Source organism: Brachyhypopomus gauderio, chromosome 21, assembly GCF_052324685.1.
Source record: "Brachyhypopomus gauderio isolate BG-103 chromosome 21, BGAUD_0.2, whole genome shotgun sequence".
In the NCBI taxonomy this organism is placed as follows: Eukaryota; Metazoa; Chordata; class Actinopteri; order Gymnotiformes; family Hypopomidae; genus Brachyhypopomus; species Brachyhypopomus gauderio.
The window spans coordinates 4,805,992-4,823,562 of NC_135231.1; the positions used below are offsets into that span (position 1 = coordinate 4,805,992).

Genomic DNA, 17,571 nt, shown 5'->3' on the forward strand with positions numbered 1-17,571 from the left:
CGGTATAAAACAATATGGGATTATTCCTCTAACAGGGAGTGTAGGATGTACAGTATGTGTGTAGTGAGAGAAGCCAGTTAACCCTGCTGACTGGGACTTGAGAGACATTTGAGTGCCTACTGAGAGAGAGAGAGAGAGAGAGAGAGAGAGAGAGAGAACTAACCACATAGCGAGTATGGTTTTAGAAAACACATTTGTGTTTTCCATTTTTCTATGCATGTTTCTTTTTACCTTAATAAGAAGTGGACAAACAAATGTGTGTGTCTTCATGTGTCTCTCTGCCTTTGTGACTAAAGTAGCCTAAGGATATATATGTCTGTCTGTCTCTGTAACAGCTTTGTGTCTTGTCTTTGCTTGTCTCCCAAAGAAGGCACAAAATGCTTCCTTTAATGAAATATGAGCAGTGAAAAACACCCAATGAGCACGTCGCAGTGATTCATAGCCAAAGGATTTATTGCGTCTTTGCTGAATAGAGATGCTGATTTTGCTATTGTAATTGCCGTTCAAAGGATGTGCCTATTTGTATGTTTTCATTTTACAAATCCATAACACTGACAGACAGGCTCTGTCCCCCCCCCACACAAGTCATTTAGCATCACATGCTAATCAGGCTTCATAATCCCATCGTCTTTATTCCTCCCAAGACTATTAAACTTGCAGCAAAGTAAAATCTGGGAAGCCTCCTGTAGCGATGAGTTCAATACAATGGAGCCTGTTGTCATGACGACTCACAGGGTGTTAACAAAACAATTAGCTTGAAGTCTTTACGACAACCTGTTAGAATCATATTTCAGCATTAGAAAATGAAAAGCTGGATCCATATTTTAAAACGGTGTAAATTATCATCAATCAAAGTTTACAACCTTTGGAATAACAATAGAGGGCATGTAAATGTAAATTATTATTTTTTTTTATTATTATTTTTTTGGTTAGATTAGCTCAGTAAATTTTCTGTTTTATCATCTAAAAATAGATTTCAAAAACAGTGTAATTATATTTTACAATGTGTGATATATTGTTTTACATCAGCAACACTGTAACTATAATTATGCTCTGGATTCTGTAATGTAATACAGTTAGACTTATGTGTGTCAGTAGCTAATATGTGATTCTTACCTGCACTGTTAGTTTGACGTGAAGACAGCTGTATTTTCATAAACTGACCAAAATGCTAAATATCTTGTGCTGTGCTCATATGTCGTTTGTTGTTCTTCTAATCTGGAGACTTTTCCTGTGTTTCTGTGTTTTATCTGTGGTAAACTGCTGTTGTTGTAGTCTTCAGTGCACTCTACATGTATGTAGACAAAATCAGAACTATAATCATAATTCAGCAACCACTTCATAAAAATCCTACCACTGTTTCTAGTGGACTATTAGCAACTGGAAAAACTAACATGCGTCATAGTTTTGGTACAAATCTTTTGCGTTATATAAGCCATTTTAGCTCTCCTGGTTTTAAGGGAGAGGTCAGAGGTTTCACTTTAGTCTTCAGTGAGTGAAGTGAATGTTAACTGGAGTTCAGGCTGAGTGATCAACTGGGCCGGGCAAGAACATTCTACATTTTGGCCCTTAAAAACTGCATAATTGCCATAATAGTCTGGGGTCGTGTCCCCTCTGTAAAATGCATCCACAGAGTTTTAAGGCATTGAAGATTCTTCAGAATTGCCCGGACTGCTACCATTACCAGTCAGATAATCGATAAAGACAAATGAGGCCAGTGCACTGTCCTCGCCAGTGGCACCATACATTCACCATACATTCACTATACATTCACCATACATTCACTATATATTTACAGACAGACTTGGTGTTTTGGATCATGAGCTGTTCCTTTTCATCATTTTAGTGCATGTTAATCTTCATCTCATCTGTAGTCTACTTGCTATTGTAGTCATGATACTTCCCTGCTTCACACATTCATGCTCTGTGATGTAGCCTGACAGGTTGTTTGATACTGATAGGCTCTCCCGTGCATTCATGCCTCTCAACAGTGTACTTAACAGCTGATCCTGACACTTAGTGTGTTGTGTACATCTTTAGTAGACAGACAGAATGCCAATTTTGATTATATGGCATGGATGTCCATCCCTTCTACTGGAAACACCTCACTACCCCCACAACTAAGACACCCCATTCACACAAATAAAGACAAATGAAAATATTTATTAGCTGAACCGGGTGTGTTCTGAGTCTGCTCAGATAAAAGCTGCTGCATTTCAAATCAAGTGTACTGAATTACAGAACCAAAATAACACATTTGTGGCTGCTGAGCACTTTTCTGTAGCTGCTTGTGAGACTGTAAGAGGGAAAATGTGAATAAATGTTGGGCTGTCGTTCATTGCAGCCTCCACAGGTGGGCAAAGCTAGCTCTACCTACTGAAGGTGGAGAGAGAGGGAGAGGGAAGTATGGGCACCAGGAAGGAGTCGAAATGGAGAAATGGTGCAAGCTTCATCAAACATCTGTGAGTACATATGGGGACATGGGGGAGTACATAGGGACATGGGGGACTCCGTATTGTGTCACTGTCCATTCATTTAAAAACTGCACTACATAACACAACTTCTACTTTTCCATTTTCATTGCATTTGTGGCAAGATTTCCCTTCTATAGGACAATAAAGAATTTGACTGAGCATATAAACCTTCATTAATATGGTGAATGTTTGTATTAGTTATTCTTCTTTGATATCTGAGAACTCAGGAAGCACTGGTAAGAAAGACTATAAAATCAAGTCTCATAATTGCTCAGCTGGAAAAAGGACCTTGCTCGTAAAATGACCATCATTGCCACAGATAATAAACCAAGGCATTTCTCTCACACACACATACACATGCACACAAATACATAAGCATGAACACACAACCAAGCATGTGTATTTGACCTTTAGCACAGTGTGCTCAGGAGAATTGGTGCCCGCAAATTGCTGGGAAGCAGCAGTGTGATGGATGTACGTTTCTTCCACTGCCCTAAAGAGCACTGTGCAGCTCTCACATACAATAGGCTCCTCTGGTTGTGCCAGAAGCTGATGGCTGATAGACTTTACTGTGCTATTCATTAGCACAGCCAGCTTTTCAGCCAGGTTATAGAGGAAACTCAAAATATCTCACACAAGCCCATCTTCAGAAGGCTTTGACATCTCTGTCAATAACAATTGAATGAGCCTGCCCAGGCTGCAGGGTAATCTCAGAGCTGATCAATAGAAAAGGCTAACTCGTCTGTATAGACCCACTGCACACCGTGTGTGTTGTGTCACACTTCTCCATAGAGAAAACATTTGAATGTATAGCTCATCACTGCATCTCTATATTTTTTATCTATCTGAAGTCATTGGTAATTTCAGATTACAATGTAGTAATAATGACTTTTTTTTTTTTTTTTTCAGTCAGAAAATTTATAACATATATTGCTAATGTGGCATCAGGCAGTTACACTGAGTGCAAAACAACCATGTCAATAAAGGCGTTCGAGTATTTAGCTTCAATCCATTACCCTGAACGAATGTGATTAATCTCCTCTGTAGCTTGCTTTAATTATTGCCCACACACTTTCTTAAAGAAATCCTACCTAGTAATTAGTATTTGAGCATCTATTAAATATAATAAACTCCTCCACAACATTGGCCGTGTACCTAAATCATTCAAGCTTGCAGTTATCATGCCACTGATCAAAGCTAACCTTGTCCTGTTGTCAGTTTCAAACCTGCCCTTTGTTTCTAAGGTCCTAGAAAAAGCTGAAGCTCAGTGGTTAAGACCATAGTACCTTCAGAACGAGGTATACGACACCAGGGTTCAAGCCCCATCATAGTACAGAGACATTGCTGATTAAAGTACTTAATGACCTGTTGGCTTCTCACCAGTGTTGTGTCTCATGTGTCTCTTTGCTTATTGTGCTTGATTTCAGTGCAGCAACTATAGATCAAGAAAGACTCATAAATGTTGGGAAAGACTCAAAATTTTGGGAATAGCCCTTTCATAGTACAGATCTTACTTGGTTAAATGTTACCAGTCTATGAACACAAATGGAGGCTTTTCAGCATAAACTAAAGCATGAAAAGGTATTGGTCCCCATGAGGACCAGTTCTAGGGCCCTTGTCATGTTTCTTTACATATGCTACCACTGTGGAAAACTATTCAGAAGCACTGTGCAAGATTCCACTGCCACTGAGGAATGTGTATAGGGCAGACACTGGATGTTGAAAAAGGTTTCCTCACTTAATCATGACAAAACAGAAACAAACAGCTCCAGCTAGGACCACAGACAGCCAGCTCTCTGATTATGTAATAAACATTGATATTCTCCCAATCACACCTTGTTTACCAGTTAAAGATTTTGGTGTAACTATGGATCCAAATCACTCATTCAAAGCTCATGTAAATATTATTTTTAGGACACCCTTTTTACACCATTACAACGTTTTGAAATAAACTGTCAGTGTATGATGCAGAAAGATAGTTTATGCATTTATTATTACATAATTTAATCTATTTCCATTATCAAAATATATTTCCCTTTAATTCAGGGTGGTGGCCCTTCATAATGATTCATAAGTAATCAATATTGCTACACTCATGTGGGGTCTTGCACTCTGTGGGGTCTTGTGACACTCTGTTGTAACGGCACTACATCACAAATTTGACTCTGACTATGGAGCCAACAACATGAGAATCCAGTCTACAGAAACCTGTATTTAAGTGACCAGCAGCCCATCTCGCCTCTGCCTGGCCATGTTTATGAGAGTGAGCAGGCTAATCCCATGAACTTCAGTGCCATGTCTCTAACCTCGGCATGGAACCTGGAACAATCGCTCGAGCATTTGGGAATGCATCTAATCTCGTCCGGTGCATCTGAGAATGTCCTGTGACTCATGCCATGGAGAGCAGAGAGCCAGAACAAGCCAAGATAGGCACTCCGAGTCAACGAAATATTAACGTAAAAGAACGAGGAGCAAAATATGCAATAAGTGTAACGTCTGGGGCGTCAAGGAGCGATACGCCGAACGCATTTGCCGAGTGGAACGAGGTTTATTATGGGCAAATCCAAAATCAGAGTCAGTGTCACAGTCCAGTTTCATTAAGCCAGCATGTATGTCCATAACAATACAACACAAGGGGAATCAGGCAATCAGAAACGATGACAGATTTGAAAGATAAACAATTTGGGGATACATAGAGTCCAGGTAAACACTGAGACAGAATAACCACTTGAAACATACCAACATTAACTTGAAACAGACATCACATCCAGAAACTTAAGAGCAAAAACATGTAACAAACTTCACAATAACCAGTACTGAACAAGGGAAGGAACAGGGCTCATATAAAACAGACTAACAAGGACAATATCCAGTCTCATGTGGGAACGATAATCAGGGGGCGGGGTTACAAATGACATGGGAGTGGCAGGAGAAGCACATGGGAACCAAAACAAATATGTGAGTGACAGGTGGGGGTGTGGTCAGCGTGACAATAAGATGATGACCACAGAAGGGAGATGGTAGTTCTAAAATATAAACGTCAGTATAGAAATCTCTTCTGATATGCAAAAACCTTTTAAATTATTAATGCATTTTGCTGTAATGGAAACAGCACATAGATGCTGCGTCAACATTGAACTAGCAGAATGTTCTGGACCTATATACTATTCTGTGCAATGTCAGAATCAATGTTTTGTGTGTGTGTGTGTGTGTGTGTGTGTGTGTGTGTGTGTGTGTGTGTGTGATGTATGCATGAGTGTATGAATGTTACAAATAATGTTTTCAATTTTGGCACTCAAATGCTAAGAAGAAATAAGGAACAGATTGCATTTCTTTTTCCAGCTTTATTCTTTGTCTTACATCTGGTAAACATGTTTAGACAGAAGACAAATGCGTAGTGGGGAGCTACAGAGCAATATAATAGTTCCTTGTCTTTGAGTGTGTGTGTGAGTTTGATCTCTCTCCCTGGGAGATTTGGTGTCTCAGGTAAGCATTCTGCCAACATGGATCAATAATGTATTACAGCTTCTGCACTGCCATGCATTCAGAAAAGCTGCTAAGCTTCCATATCCATCTCTACCCTTAAGCCTGACGTAGTCCAAACTCATCAAGGCCAGGCTTGAAACGACTGCTTCTTATCCAGCAGTAACAAAAGGCAAGTTAATGTTTTTTAAAACGTAAAGCACTTTTCTTTTACCAATTTGATGCTTAATGGCTTTGTTCTACATTTTAATTTAATAGATTTTTCCTTGATGCCAACATTCCTTATCCTTTACACTTAAACAGACCCTTCCTGTTAATGCATTTTTATGGACATATGTATATACAATGAATCATCAATTCTGATGCATGCCTAACGACTGCAGTGTAAGTGGGCGGGGCTTGTGTTTATATGATGAAATCTTAATTTCTTCATGTTCATGACTTAACTTAGTCATTCACTGAAGTGTCAAGTGTTTTTATTGGCGTCACCAGTGGATGTGGAATCCATAACTTTTGTTCTCTGTTTTTGCAATTATATTATACACATCTATCTACAGGAATTCTAGCTCTGCATGCAGTGAACTGTATGGCTTGATCTGGAGGAACCTGCTTCACGCTGAGTGTCACCTGCATCCTATTATTTAACAATTATCATTTTGATAATTTGTGTAATTATTATCTAGTGTTTCTGCAACATATGGTTTGTTATCTTCAGCTCATTAGAGCTCTACTAATGTTGGTTCAACATTGTACCCCTGTGGGGTTCCAAGGAAACACCTGTGAACCTGCATTCATGATACATATGAATGACTGGGAGAACAGATGAAAACCTGAACGCTTTATTTCTGCTCAAACATCCCCAGCCCTCTCAGTGGCCCAGACTTTGAAAACATTTGCAGTGACATTTGAAGACCCCAGCGATCAAATTTGAACTTTAGAATAGCAAAATAATGTGCTTAGCATAATAATCATTGCAGGAAGTAAAGATGACCATTCCCACCATTGTCAAGGGGAACGATATTTGTTGCACAAACTCAAGCTACATGTGATCTTGCTGCTGACTGAAACCATGATCAAAAGTTTGGCCTCATCATTTCTTGTATTTATTGTTATGCCATAAAAGGAGCCTCGTGGTCACATGACTAAGGTCTGATGTGTGACTGATTCAGAGCATTTCTTATTACCCAACTGATTTGACTCACCCACAGCCTTATAATTGTAATGGTGTTTTTATCAGGCATGTTAGAATGAGGAATAAAGATTTTAGGTAATAGAGTTGTGTACTTAATGTCCTCTTTTCCTGTTTCCTACTCCTTGTATTTTAGCTGCAGTGCAGTACAATATTCAATATTATCTAAAATATAATGTCTGACCCTCTCATCTCATTGGAGCTAATCTATTCCTGCAAAAAGCAGTTCAATGACTCTGTAAAAGGCAGGCTGTAGATGGAATAAAATGCCACTTCTGCATAATTCTGAGTTGAGAAGCTCACAAAACTGGCTTATCTGAGGATTTTTTTACTAGTATATATTTGAAAGTAACTAGCTGATTTTGCTGTTTTGTAAAAAAATATTCATAACAATGTTTTTATACTGCTTCAGGAGACGCCAGGAAAATTCGCCTGTCGGACTTCCATTACTGTGCCATTGTAAGCATACTAAGGAGGCGTGTTAGCTGGTCAGTCTCTTATCACAAGTCCTTTCAGCAGCTGCCCAGTGCATTACCAGTGTCCCCCCCTCCTGCCACTGTAGTCATTATAACAAATACTGACTACAGAGTAAATGGCACCTTCAAACACATCTTATATTCAAACTCATAAACATGGATGAGCTTGTGAACAATAGGCCCTCTGCATCCAGTAACATCTGTGCTGAGAATTAGACTGATGCTTTTTACCATCTTTGTGTTGTAGGGCATACTGCTTGCTTTGTTTTTACTTTGCTCTGCATTTGCTTTGCTGTTTCTGTGACGGGGAGGGTGAGTGAAATAAAATGGAAGCGATCACGCCAAGTCTCAGGGAAAATGGAAGGTTTAATAGAAAAGTGTGCAAACCAAAAACCTGTGACATGATCCAAATGAAGGATATAATGGCCAGCGGTCAACTGGTACAAAGACAAGACATATATAGACAAACAAACGATCCTCAAGTGAGATGGATCACGGGCTAGGGATGAACACAACACAACAACAACAGGACAGCTGCCGCTGTAGATGGAGGCAACCAGTAGGGGGCCCGCTGTACCGTGACAGCCCCCCCACCAAGGTGCACTCCCCTCCACTGGGTGTGTGGCACACAACGGCAGCATGAAGGGGCAGGAAGGCAGGGACACATCCACTGCAGTCCAGGAGCTAAAACACAGAACACAAAAACACAGGTTAGCTCACCTCCCTGGGTGGGACCCTGGACCCACTGGGCCTTTAACTACACAAAACTACGCCCCGGTTGGTCACAGGGCCCTCACGCCCTAACCGGCACTCAGCCGCTTAGCCCCACAAGTGTGTGGACGAGGAGCTACGGCTCCTTATCCGTCCGAGGTGTATGTGTGTGCAAGTTACCTCCCTGGGGCGTGGCTACGTCGCCTCCTGGACCTACCATTACGAGGTGGACTCCTCCACCCAACCCAGGAGCACCAGAGACCGAGGACCAGAGCACCCCCGTCGCGGGCTGGGGAACAGCCCCCAAGGGCCTCCTGGTCACCCCTAGCAGGAGGGAGGATCTCCATCTTCAGCAGGAGCTCTTCAGACCCCATGGTCCCCAAACATCCGGGGGCCCCAGTCCTATAGGGAGGGGCTCTTTAAGACCAGGCTCCGGTCACCCCACAACATAAGGGGGCTCCTGCCAGGTGAAGACCCCCACAAGGTCCAGGAACACTACGATCCACCGCCAGGGAGAAGCACCTGCACATAAAAAACACACACACACCAACACAAAACACACACGCGCACATACCCTGATCCCCCTACCATGGGGACCGGCCTACCAGGGGTCCCCGTTCTAACTCAGGAGAACCCCCCACGTTCCTGGTCAGGGCCTCCCTCGGGAGCGACGCCATGTGGCACGAGACAACAGCCCCCCCCCCCCCCCCCCCCCCCCCAACACACATTTAAGAGGAGGAGCATGCGTGGAATTACATTGAACAATTGACAAGCACACTAAGACAAACACACAAGCAAATACTAGACACAAAAGAAACGGTGTACAAATGACAAACGAACGGGAACCCCATATGCGTGCTTCATATACTACAGTGACGCGCCGCTCAGGTTCGCATTCGCCCCCCACATAAAACACGAGACAAACGGGGAGCGAGGTGATAGTGACGAGCGGCACCAGCGTCACACACCAAACACATAACAGTGAAACACAAAGGAGCAACGCACACTGATCCGTCCATCCGTTCACCCGTACACACGTAACAATCAACCACACAACAAGAGCTTTCCCAGGGAAGACGCCCTGGTCCTCGCCGTGCCACACACACACACACACACACAGATGCACGGCGGAACTCTTGAAACAAACAAACAACAAACACGAAGAGTTTTCCCAGGAAAGACAGCCCTGGTTCTCGCCGTGCCACACACACACACACACACACACACACACACACACACACACACACACACACACACACAACACGTAAGCACGGCAGAACTCTTCACACAAACACCACGCAGACAAACACTTACCACAAGACATGACCACGAACGAAGGAGAAAGTAAAAGAGACCGGCGGCTTCCGAGAGCGGCTGGTCATTCTGTGACAGGCAGGATGAGCAAAATAAAATGGAAGCGATCACGCCAAGTCTCAGGGAAAATGGAAGGTTTAATAGAAAAGTGCGCAAACCAAAAACCTGTGACATGATCCAAATGAAGGATATAATGACCAGCAGTCAACTGGTACAAAGACAAGACATATATAGACAAACAAACGACCCTCAGGTGAGACGGATCGCGGGCTCCGCCCACCTGAGGGACGAACACAACACCACAACAACAGGACAGCTGCCGCTGTATACGGAGGCGACCAGTAGGGGGCCCGCCGTACCTTAACAGTTTCCTTTGATTCACTTCTCATTTTGCTTAATTGCCTTTGCTGCTGTTTTCAGTGTGGTTTTTTTTTTTTGTATTTCAACTTGTCCTGAGGTTCTTGTTTGTTTCTGTATGTCAAAACTATTTTGTTGCTTCATTTGGCCTTCCGCTGGTCTTGAATATTGACCTTGTTTATGGTCCATGTTCTATCTAAACAAAAAGGAAATGCCAGTATATTTGTAGCTGTTATGTTGTAAACCTTATTGACTGCACTTTTGACTATTTTTTCTGTTCTGTTGATGAACTGCGTGTAGCTGTGAGGAAGGGCACCACTGCTGTGAATGTCATTTGCCCATGGATATGCAACCAGCACGCCCTGACCTACTCTTTAAATAAAAAAGGTAATTGGTCTTATTCGATCTGTCAGTAAGGAATACTGAAGGGTTGCTGGTTTTGAATTGTTTGTGCATGTCAGCTTTAATCCATTTAATTGAAATTTATGCAGAATCAATGCATTTTTCAATGTCTTGCTTCTCTTTTTATAAAGTTTTCTTTCTTGAATTGGATGGGATGTACTCAGTCCTAACTGTCTTACTTCTCAGGAGTCCTTTTTGTGTGTTAAATGAGGCTAGGACCTAGAAGGCCTTCTATTTGTATTCACCTTCATGCAGGCTTCCATTATGCCACACTAATAATGTAGACAAGACACATATCACCGGCAGCTCCCTCTCAATCCCTCTCAGAACAAATACTGGACTGCAGAAGCATAACAAGAAAGAGAGCGAGAGAGAGAGACATTACTAAAAACATGGCTAAAAACCAGTCAGCGTCACAACTTCAAAAGTTCCTTTGTGGATTAACAAATCAAATTGTGCTAGACCACAACTTCAAAAGCTCCTTTGTGGATTAACAAATCAAATCTGAAGTTACATGAACATGAAGTTGGTGTCTTGATGATACGTTCTGCTAATGTTAGCACTGTACAGCCCCCGACCCCTCCCTTCGGGCAAGTTTGTGTGTGGTTTTATCCGTCTATGTCCATGTATGTATTTCTGTGGGTGTTGTTCTGTGTGTGTGTGTGTGTGTGTGTGTGTGTGTGTGTGTGTGTGTGTGTGTGTGTGTGTGTGTGTGTGTGTGTGTGTGTTTCATCCATCACACCTGCACGGTGGACAAGAAAACCGCTGCAAAAGAAAAACACACTGCAAATAGACAAAGCAAATTCATCAAAATGGCAACACGTACGTGTAACAATACAAAGTCGGAGAGACGCGTGCAGATCAAAGATTTTAATTTAATTTTAACACAGAAATTTTGAGTAGGGCCGAAGACTCCGGGAACAGGCAGGAGTAAAGGCAGGTATATTCAGGCAACCAAATCCGTGGGAGCAGGCTAGGAACGAAAAACCAGGACAGAAGCAGAAGTCGGAACCAAAACTGTAGCCGTGGAAATGCTTGGTACGTACACATAATAATGAGGCAATACTTCGCAACTAACGAAAAGGGAAATGGGCTTAAATAACAGAGGGACAGACACGCAGGTGAAATCAATAATCCGGTGAAGATGATCTTATTATGGCTGTTCGGGCTGGGGAGAGTGAGGGATTCTGGGTATTGGAGTCAGGTTGGTTGTGTGATGTGACAGTACGCTTTATTTCAGAAATGCTCTGCAAATTCAGAAATGCTGCAAATCCTGTCACACCATCGCGGAAGTGCTTCTGTACTAATAATTTTAAGCAGGGTAGGTTTTTAGTCAGAAACAGGAGTTTTGTTTTACAGTATCTCATTACATTAAATGGGATTAAAGTAGGCTAGTAATGCTCTTTAAATGTAGCTAGCTATGTATTTAAGCCTGGAGATATTAAACCTTAGTTTTTTGTCTAAATACCTAGCTAGCTAGCTACATTTAAAGAGTGTTACTCAGGTTTTTAATCATTAAAAGGTTTTGAAGCCTTACTTTTCATCTAAATAACTAGTTTAAATAGCTTAATAAGATACTGTATGTAAGGGGATTTATGATTCACTCTCCGTGACGCTCAATCAGAGCACTCTGACATTTTGTTCATTCCCTTATCTGTGTGTCTGCCCCTCAGTTAGAACTTTTCTTTCTCTCTCTACTTAATAAACTTTGGAACTCTTTCCTGACACCTGTGTGTTGTGAATCTGTAGATTTCTAGCTATTCTGAAAACATGACAGTTGGGATCACAGACAGACAAATAGGTCCTTGTGGAGAAGAGCCTCTGCTGAAATGCTGAAAATGTAAGTGAAAAATAATAGGCAACTAATTATTTTTTGCCTGACCAGTGATTATCATTGTACAAGGCATTTCAACAGTGCTTAAATACTTTAAAACAAATGGTTCACAAGCTTCTGTAAAATACACAAAGATCCAAGGCCCCAGACTATCTTGCCAAAGAGTGTTTTTACAAACATCCAAAAAATAAATAAATAAAAATCCTCGGAAATATTGATTGGTCAGTATCCTCTTTTTATGTATAGGCAACAAACAACTGAACTGACAATGAAACCTAAACAGCAGGGTATCATGTATCCAGGATAATGGATTATATGATTATATATATTTATACAGAAATATAATAATTTATAATATATTAATACATATATATTTATATATGTAGATATAACAGATTGACTTTGATCTGTTTACCATTCAGATCCTGAAGTGTTTCTTGGCTGCTGCTTTACTGTCCTTCTTTGTGAGGCATGTGGTTCTGATGGTGTGTACCAAATAATTCAGCTTTTCTCTTCCAAATGTGTCAGAAAAGAGGAAAGGTACACACATGAGCCTGAGTGCAAATTAGAACAACCTGAAGATCCTAAACATAAACTAGGGTATGACATAAAAATATTCCTTTATTGAACTGAACTTAGAATCTTATTTTTCATATTTTCTGCCATGTATAGAATACTTCTCTTGTTCTGTCTTGATTGCTTTCCTGTGACATTCAGATGTGCTTATTAAGGTAATTTGCAATGCAGTCTGTGGTGAATCTGAGAACCCACTGCCTTTTAATTCTCTCATGACATTTCTTAAGGATTTTCAAATGCAATCAAGTCACTAAAAATATCTCCCAGGGGAATAATCTGTGTTCTGGATTGGCCCATATGGTTGCTAAATCTACATGTCACACTTTGGCAATACCATTTGTATTTCATTAACAAATATGCACAAACAATTCCTGTCCATAAGTTATAATTTCATACATTTTGTCTGTAATAAATTTGAGAATTTCCCTTATACCCCTGCCTGTTCCTTTGGCCGCACCCCATCGCACACCTGTTTCTACAGTGGCTCCGCCTCCAGACCTGCTGCCACCAATCACTAATGGATCTCGAAACCTGCCAGATCCATCACCTCCAGCCCTGCCACCTGCTGTTACTGTCCCGTGGTTCCCACCGATTCTGCCCCTGTCTGTGTCTGCTGCTCCCCGTGGGCCTGCTGGGACTCCTGTTGCCACTCGTTGCCTCTGGTAGCCTCTAGATATCTGCCTTTCCCCTGTTCTCCTACTCCTGTTGCCACTCGTTGCCTCTGGTAGCCTCTAGATATCTGCCTTTCCCCTGTTCTCCTACTCCTGTTGCCACTCGTTGCCTCTGGTAGCCTCTAGATATCTGCCTTTCCCCTGTTCTCCTACTCCTGTTGCCACTCGTTGCCTCTGGTAGCCTCTAGATATCTGCCTTTCCCCTGTTCTCCTACTCCTGTTGCCACTCGTTGCCTCTGGTAGCCTCTAGATATCTGCCTTTCCCCTGTTCTCCTACTCCTGTTGCCACTCGTTGCCTCTGGTAGCCTCTAGATATCTGCCTTTCCCCTGTTCTCCTACTCCTGTTGCCACTCGTTGCCTCTGGTAGCCTCTAGATATCTGCCTTTCCCCTGTTCTCCTACTCCTGTTGCCACTCGTTGCCTCTGGTAGCCTCTAGATATCTGCCTTTCCCCTGTTCTCCTACTCCTGTTGCCACTCGTTGCCTCTGGTAGCCTCTAGATATCTGCCTTTCCCCTGTTCTCCTACTCCTGTTGCCACTCGTTGCCTCTGGTAGCCTCTAGATATCTGCCTTTCCCCTGTTCTCCTACTCCTGTTGCCACTCGTTGCCTCTGGTAGCCTCTAGATATCTGCCTTTCCCCTGTTCTCCTACTCCTGTTGCCACTCGTTGCCTCTGGTAGCCTCTAGATATCTGCCTTTCCCCTGTTCTCCTACTCCTGTTGCCACTCGTTGCCTCTGGTAGCCTCTAGATATCTGCCTTTCCCCTGTTCTCCTACTCCTGTTGCCACTCGTTGCCTCTGGTAGCCTCTAGATATCTGCCTTTCCCCTGTTCTCCTACTCCTGTTGCCACTCGTTGCCTCTGGTAGCCTCTAGATATCTGCCTTTCCCCTGTTCTCCTACTCCTGTTCCTGTTCTGTGCCTGCTCTGTCTTTTGTGTCCCCTGTTCATCCTCCTATTTCCCGTTTTGGTGTTTGTTCCATCTTTGTTGTGTCTTCACTGCCTGCTCCCGTGTCTGCTCTCGTGTCTTTGATTCCTGCTCCAGCTCCATCTTCCAGTTCCTGTTCCTGCTCCTGCTTCTGTCTCATCCCAGCTTCTGTCTCTGATAAGTTTTCTTCTGTTTCTGGCCTGCCCCATTTTAGGTTGGGTTCTGTTTTGTTTGCCATATTTTATCTGCTCTGTGTTTTATCAGCTCAGTCCACAATTCTTATATATTGACAAACACTATTCTATTGTTGTAGTTAGTTCTGTAGATACATAATACAGTTTCAGTTAGTCCTTGTCTTCTAATTACTGTTTTTTATTTTTTTATTTTTTCCCCCAGTTTCAGTTTTCATTAATTCGGTCGTTTTTGTTACCGATAATAACTATGCAGAGAGAGACACACTGTCCGTGCTCTAGTCTTAATTCATGTTTATTCTTCCTGTGTTCGGAATACCGTGTGTACAGCCTGTGTCTCCGTAGCCTGTTGTCAGTCGTTTTCATTTCAGTTTGCCTGTTCATTGTTATTGTGGTTATGTTGCTTCTGGTGTTATTACTACGGACTGTTTTTCCGAGCGCGATCTTGGATTTGCCACAAATAAACCTCAGCATTTGAGTCTGCCTCCCTCCTGCTTCACGCGGGTCCCATGTGCTTGTGTGCCGTTGTGCTAATGCACACCTCTTGTGATCTGCATGCCCACTGCTTGACTCATACTGTGTTCAGTATGGTATTTCCGCACCCTGGTTCATCTCTGGCACTCTATGTAATCATTTTGCATGGCATCTTGTATTGAGTTCTCTGCACTGTGTGTGTAATTATATGTAATTTTTCTGCCTATTATTATCTGTGCACTCTGTGTTATATATTTTCCTCTTTCATTTTTTCTTAGGGATTAATAAAATGTTTCTACTTTTATGTTAATCTGTCAGAATCATTCACCCATATGCACAACGCTGTCATTCAGAGGCCGACTAAAGTAGGGGCCGGTTCATGCTTTGGGCCTGCAAGGCCGTTTAAGTTGAGCGTTGTTGGTTCTAAATCCATTGGTAGTAAAGGAGTCTGTCTGGATTATACCTCTGATGCTGCCGTTTTCCATAGAAGATACGGTAGAATCATTGTTCAGCACGTGACTGGCATATTAATCAGTCTCTTTGTCTGGGTCAGGAGCAATTTTCCTTCTCTACAAGTGACCCTTGTTGCCTGAAAAGCATGTGAACTCTTCTGAGTATTTAAACTCCTTTTTACCCCACACAGTCTGCAGGAGCTGAGTGGGAACATTTAAGAATGGCAAACTGAGATGCATGTGGGAGTCAAATGATGCCTGGTGTCTTACTCCACATTGTAGGTTGTTTGAAGACTTTCATGCATTACAGTATACAATGAATGCGTCAATACAATTTGTATTTGCCCTTTCAAACTACAAAAGCTGCCAAGCTATTTGTTTTTAAATTGTTGCTCAATAATAAGGTAATTTCTATACAAATTACAAATTTCTAGTATTTATGTAGAGTTTATATAGCTTACAGTTTATACTGATGAACAGGCAAAGTAAGAATTTCACCCTGTTCCCCATGCATGTGTGCATGTCAAAGTTACATTTATTTATATAGCACTTTTTACAACACATGTCACAAAGCAGCTCTACAAATGCATTGGTCCAGATCCCTAATGAGCAAATCAGGGCTAACAGTGGCAAGCAAAACCTCCCTAGGAATCAACATTGGGAGGACCAAGACTCAAAGGGGAATTCAACCTCCATTGGGTGGCCCAGCTAGTGGAAGTCCATATTTAAAGTTCCAATTCTAGGCCAAGCAGTCACAGTCAATGTAGATGTTGAACCTGTGTGAGGCATGTGACAAAGCCTTTGTCGTAATGCTGAAAAACAGAAAGAGAGATAGAGAGACAGAAAGAGAGGGGAGAGATGGGAGGTATATATAATTAGGAACAACTCAGTAGAGTATATTTCATGACTAATACTATCCATTGTTATGCCCTTATGCCCAAAGGATAGCAGGATACAAAGCAGTCACAACCACAGCTCTTACCAAACACCCTCCAAGATCAGAGACCAGCTACACAGATACATGGTCATTAAAGCTGGGATAAAAGGCCGGATTATCCACAACAAGGCTGGCAGCATGCTGCTTGTTCTCCTCAGCACACCTGCTCAGAGTTCACTCCCACCCATGTGCCTCATGTAAAGAACGTGTGTGTGGCCCACACTGACCCCCACTCTAACACAGCGGCATCATAGGTAATGGGCAAAGAGCGAGAGAGTTAGCACAAGCTGCTATTCCACACTATGGTCCTTAAAAGCTGTGAGTTAGTGGAGTAAATTAAGTTGTGTGAGTTCGTGGAGTGAATCAAGTGGTGTGACTTAGGGTAGTAAATGAAGCGGTGTGAGTTGGAGGAGTAAATGAAGCGGTGTGAGTTAGTGGAGTAAGTGCTGCGAGTTAGAGGAGTAAATCAAGTGATGTGAGTTAGTGGAATAAATCATGAATGTGTAAAGAGGAAGCATTACTTGCCACAGTGGACTAGATTGCTATATATATGGCAGGACAGTAAAAAGTCAAATAAATTAGTAAAAACAAGCTTCCATGTTTCAGCATGCATTTATGAATATATCGCTTTAGTGAAATAGTCTGTACATTAGTCAGCCAGAAGAAGATTAAAGATCTTAAAGATTAAAGAACAGGAATCTTTTAAGATCATGGCAGATAAAATATGTGTGTGGGAAGGATCAAATGTGCACAAAGTATTGCTGCAGTGCTGTAGTTCAGAAACGCTTCAGTCGCTTTGAGCCAGTCATGCCAATGCTTATATGGCACTGCTCTTACGGAGAAGATTGTGGGACTTCAAAATTACCTCCATTACAAAAATTATTCAGCAGGACATCTACAGATCAGTGTTGCCATCATCATCAGGAAGGAGTGAGGCACAATGGTGCATTAATAGGGAAACATGAGCAGCTGTGGGGGTAGAATCAGTAACTTACCTCACGCACACACACCTGAAACTGCACTCATACAACAGTCAAAATCACACTCACACACTGGTAAAACCATACAGGAGTGGAGAGAAAAGAGGGGGAGAAATAGATAAAAGACA

At 42.1% G+C, this 17,571-nt stretch overlaps 1 protein-coding gene across 3 annotated transcripts in view; it reads left to right on the plus strand.

The window, feature by feature from the left end:
- Nucleotides 1–6,315, plus strand: part of ntsr1 (neurotensin receptor 1 (high affinity)) — a 39,749-nt gene extending 33,434 nt beyond the window's left edge. Inside the window, exons 4-5 of one of the 3 annotated variants that reach the window (XM_076984017.1) lie at nucleotides 2,345–2,462; nucleotides 6,000–6,315. In XM_076984017.1, coding sequence (XP_076840132.1) covers nucleotides 2,345–2,462; nucleotides 6,000–6,071 — 190 coding nt within the window. In that variant the 3' untranslated portion in view covers nucleotides 6,072–6,315. Of the gene's footprint in view, nucleotides 1–2,344 lie in introns of all 3 variants that reach the window. The other 2 variants (XM_076984018.1, XM_076984016.1) reach the window with 2 other exon arrangements.
- The last annotated feature ends 11,256 nt before the right edge of the window (nucleotides 6,316–17,571 follow it).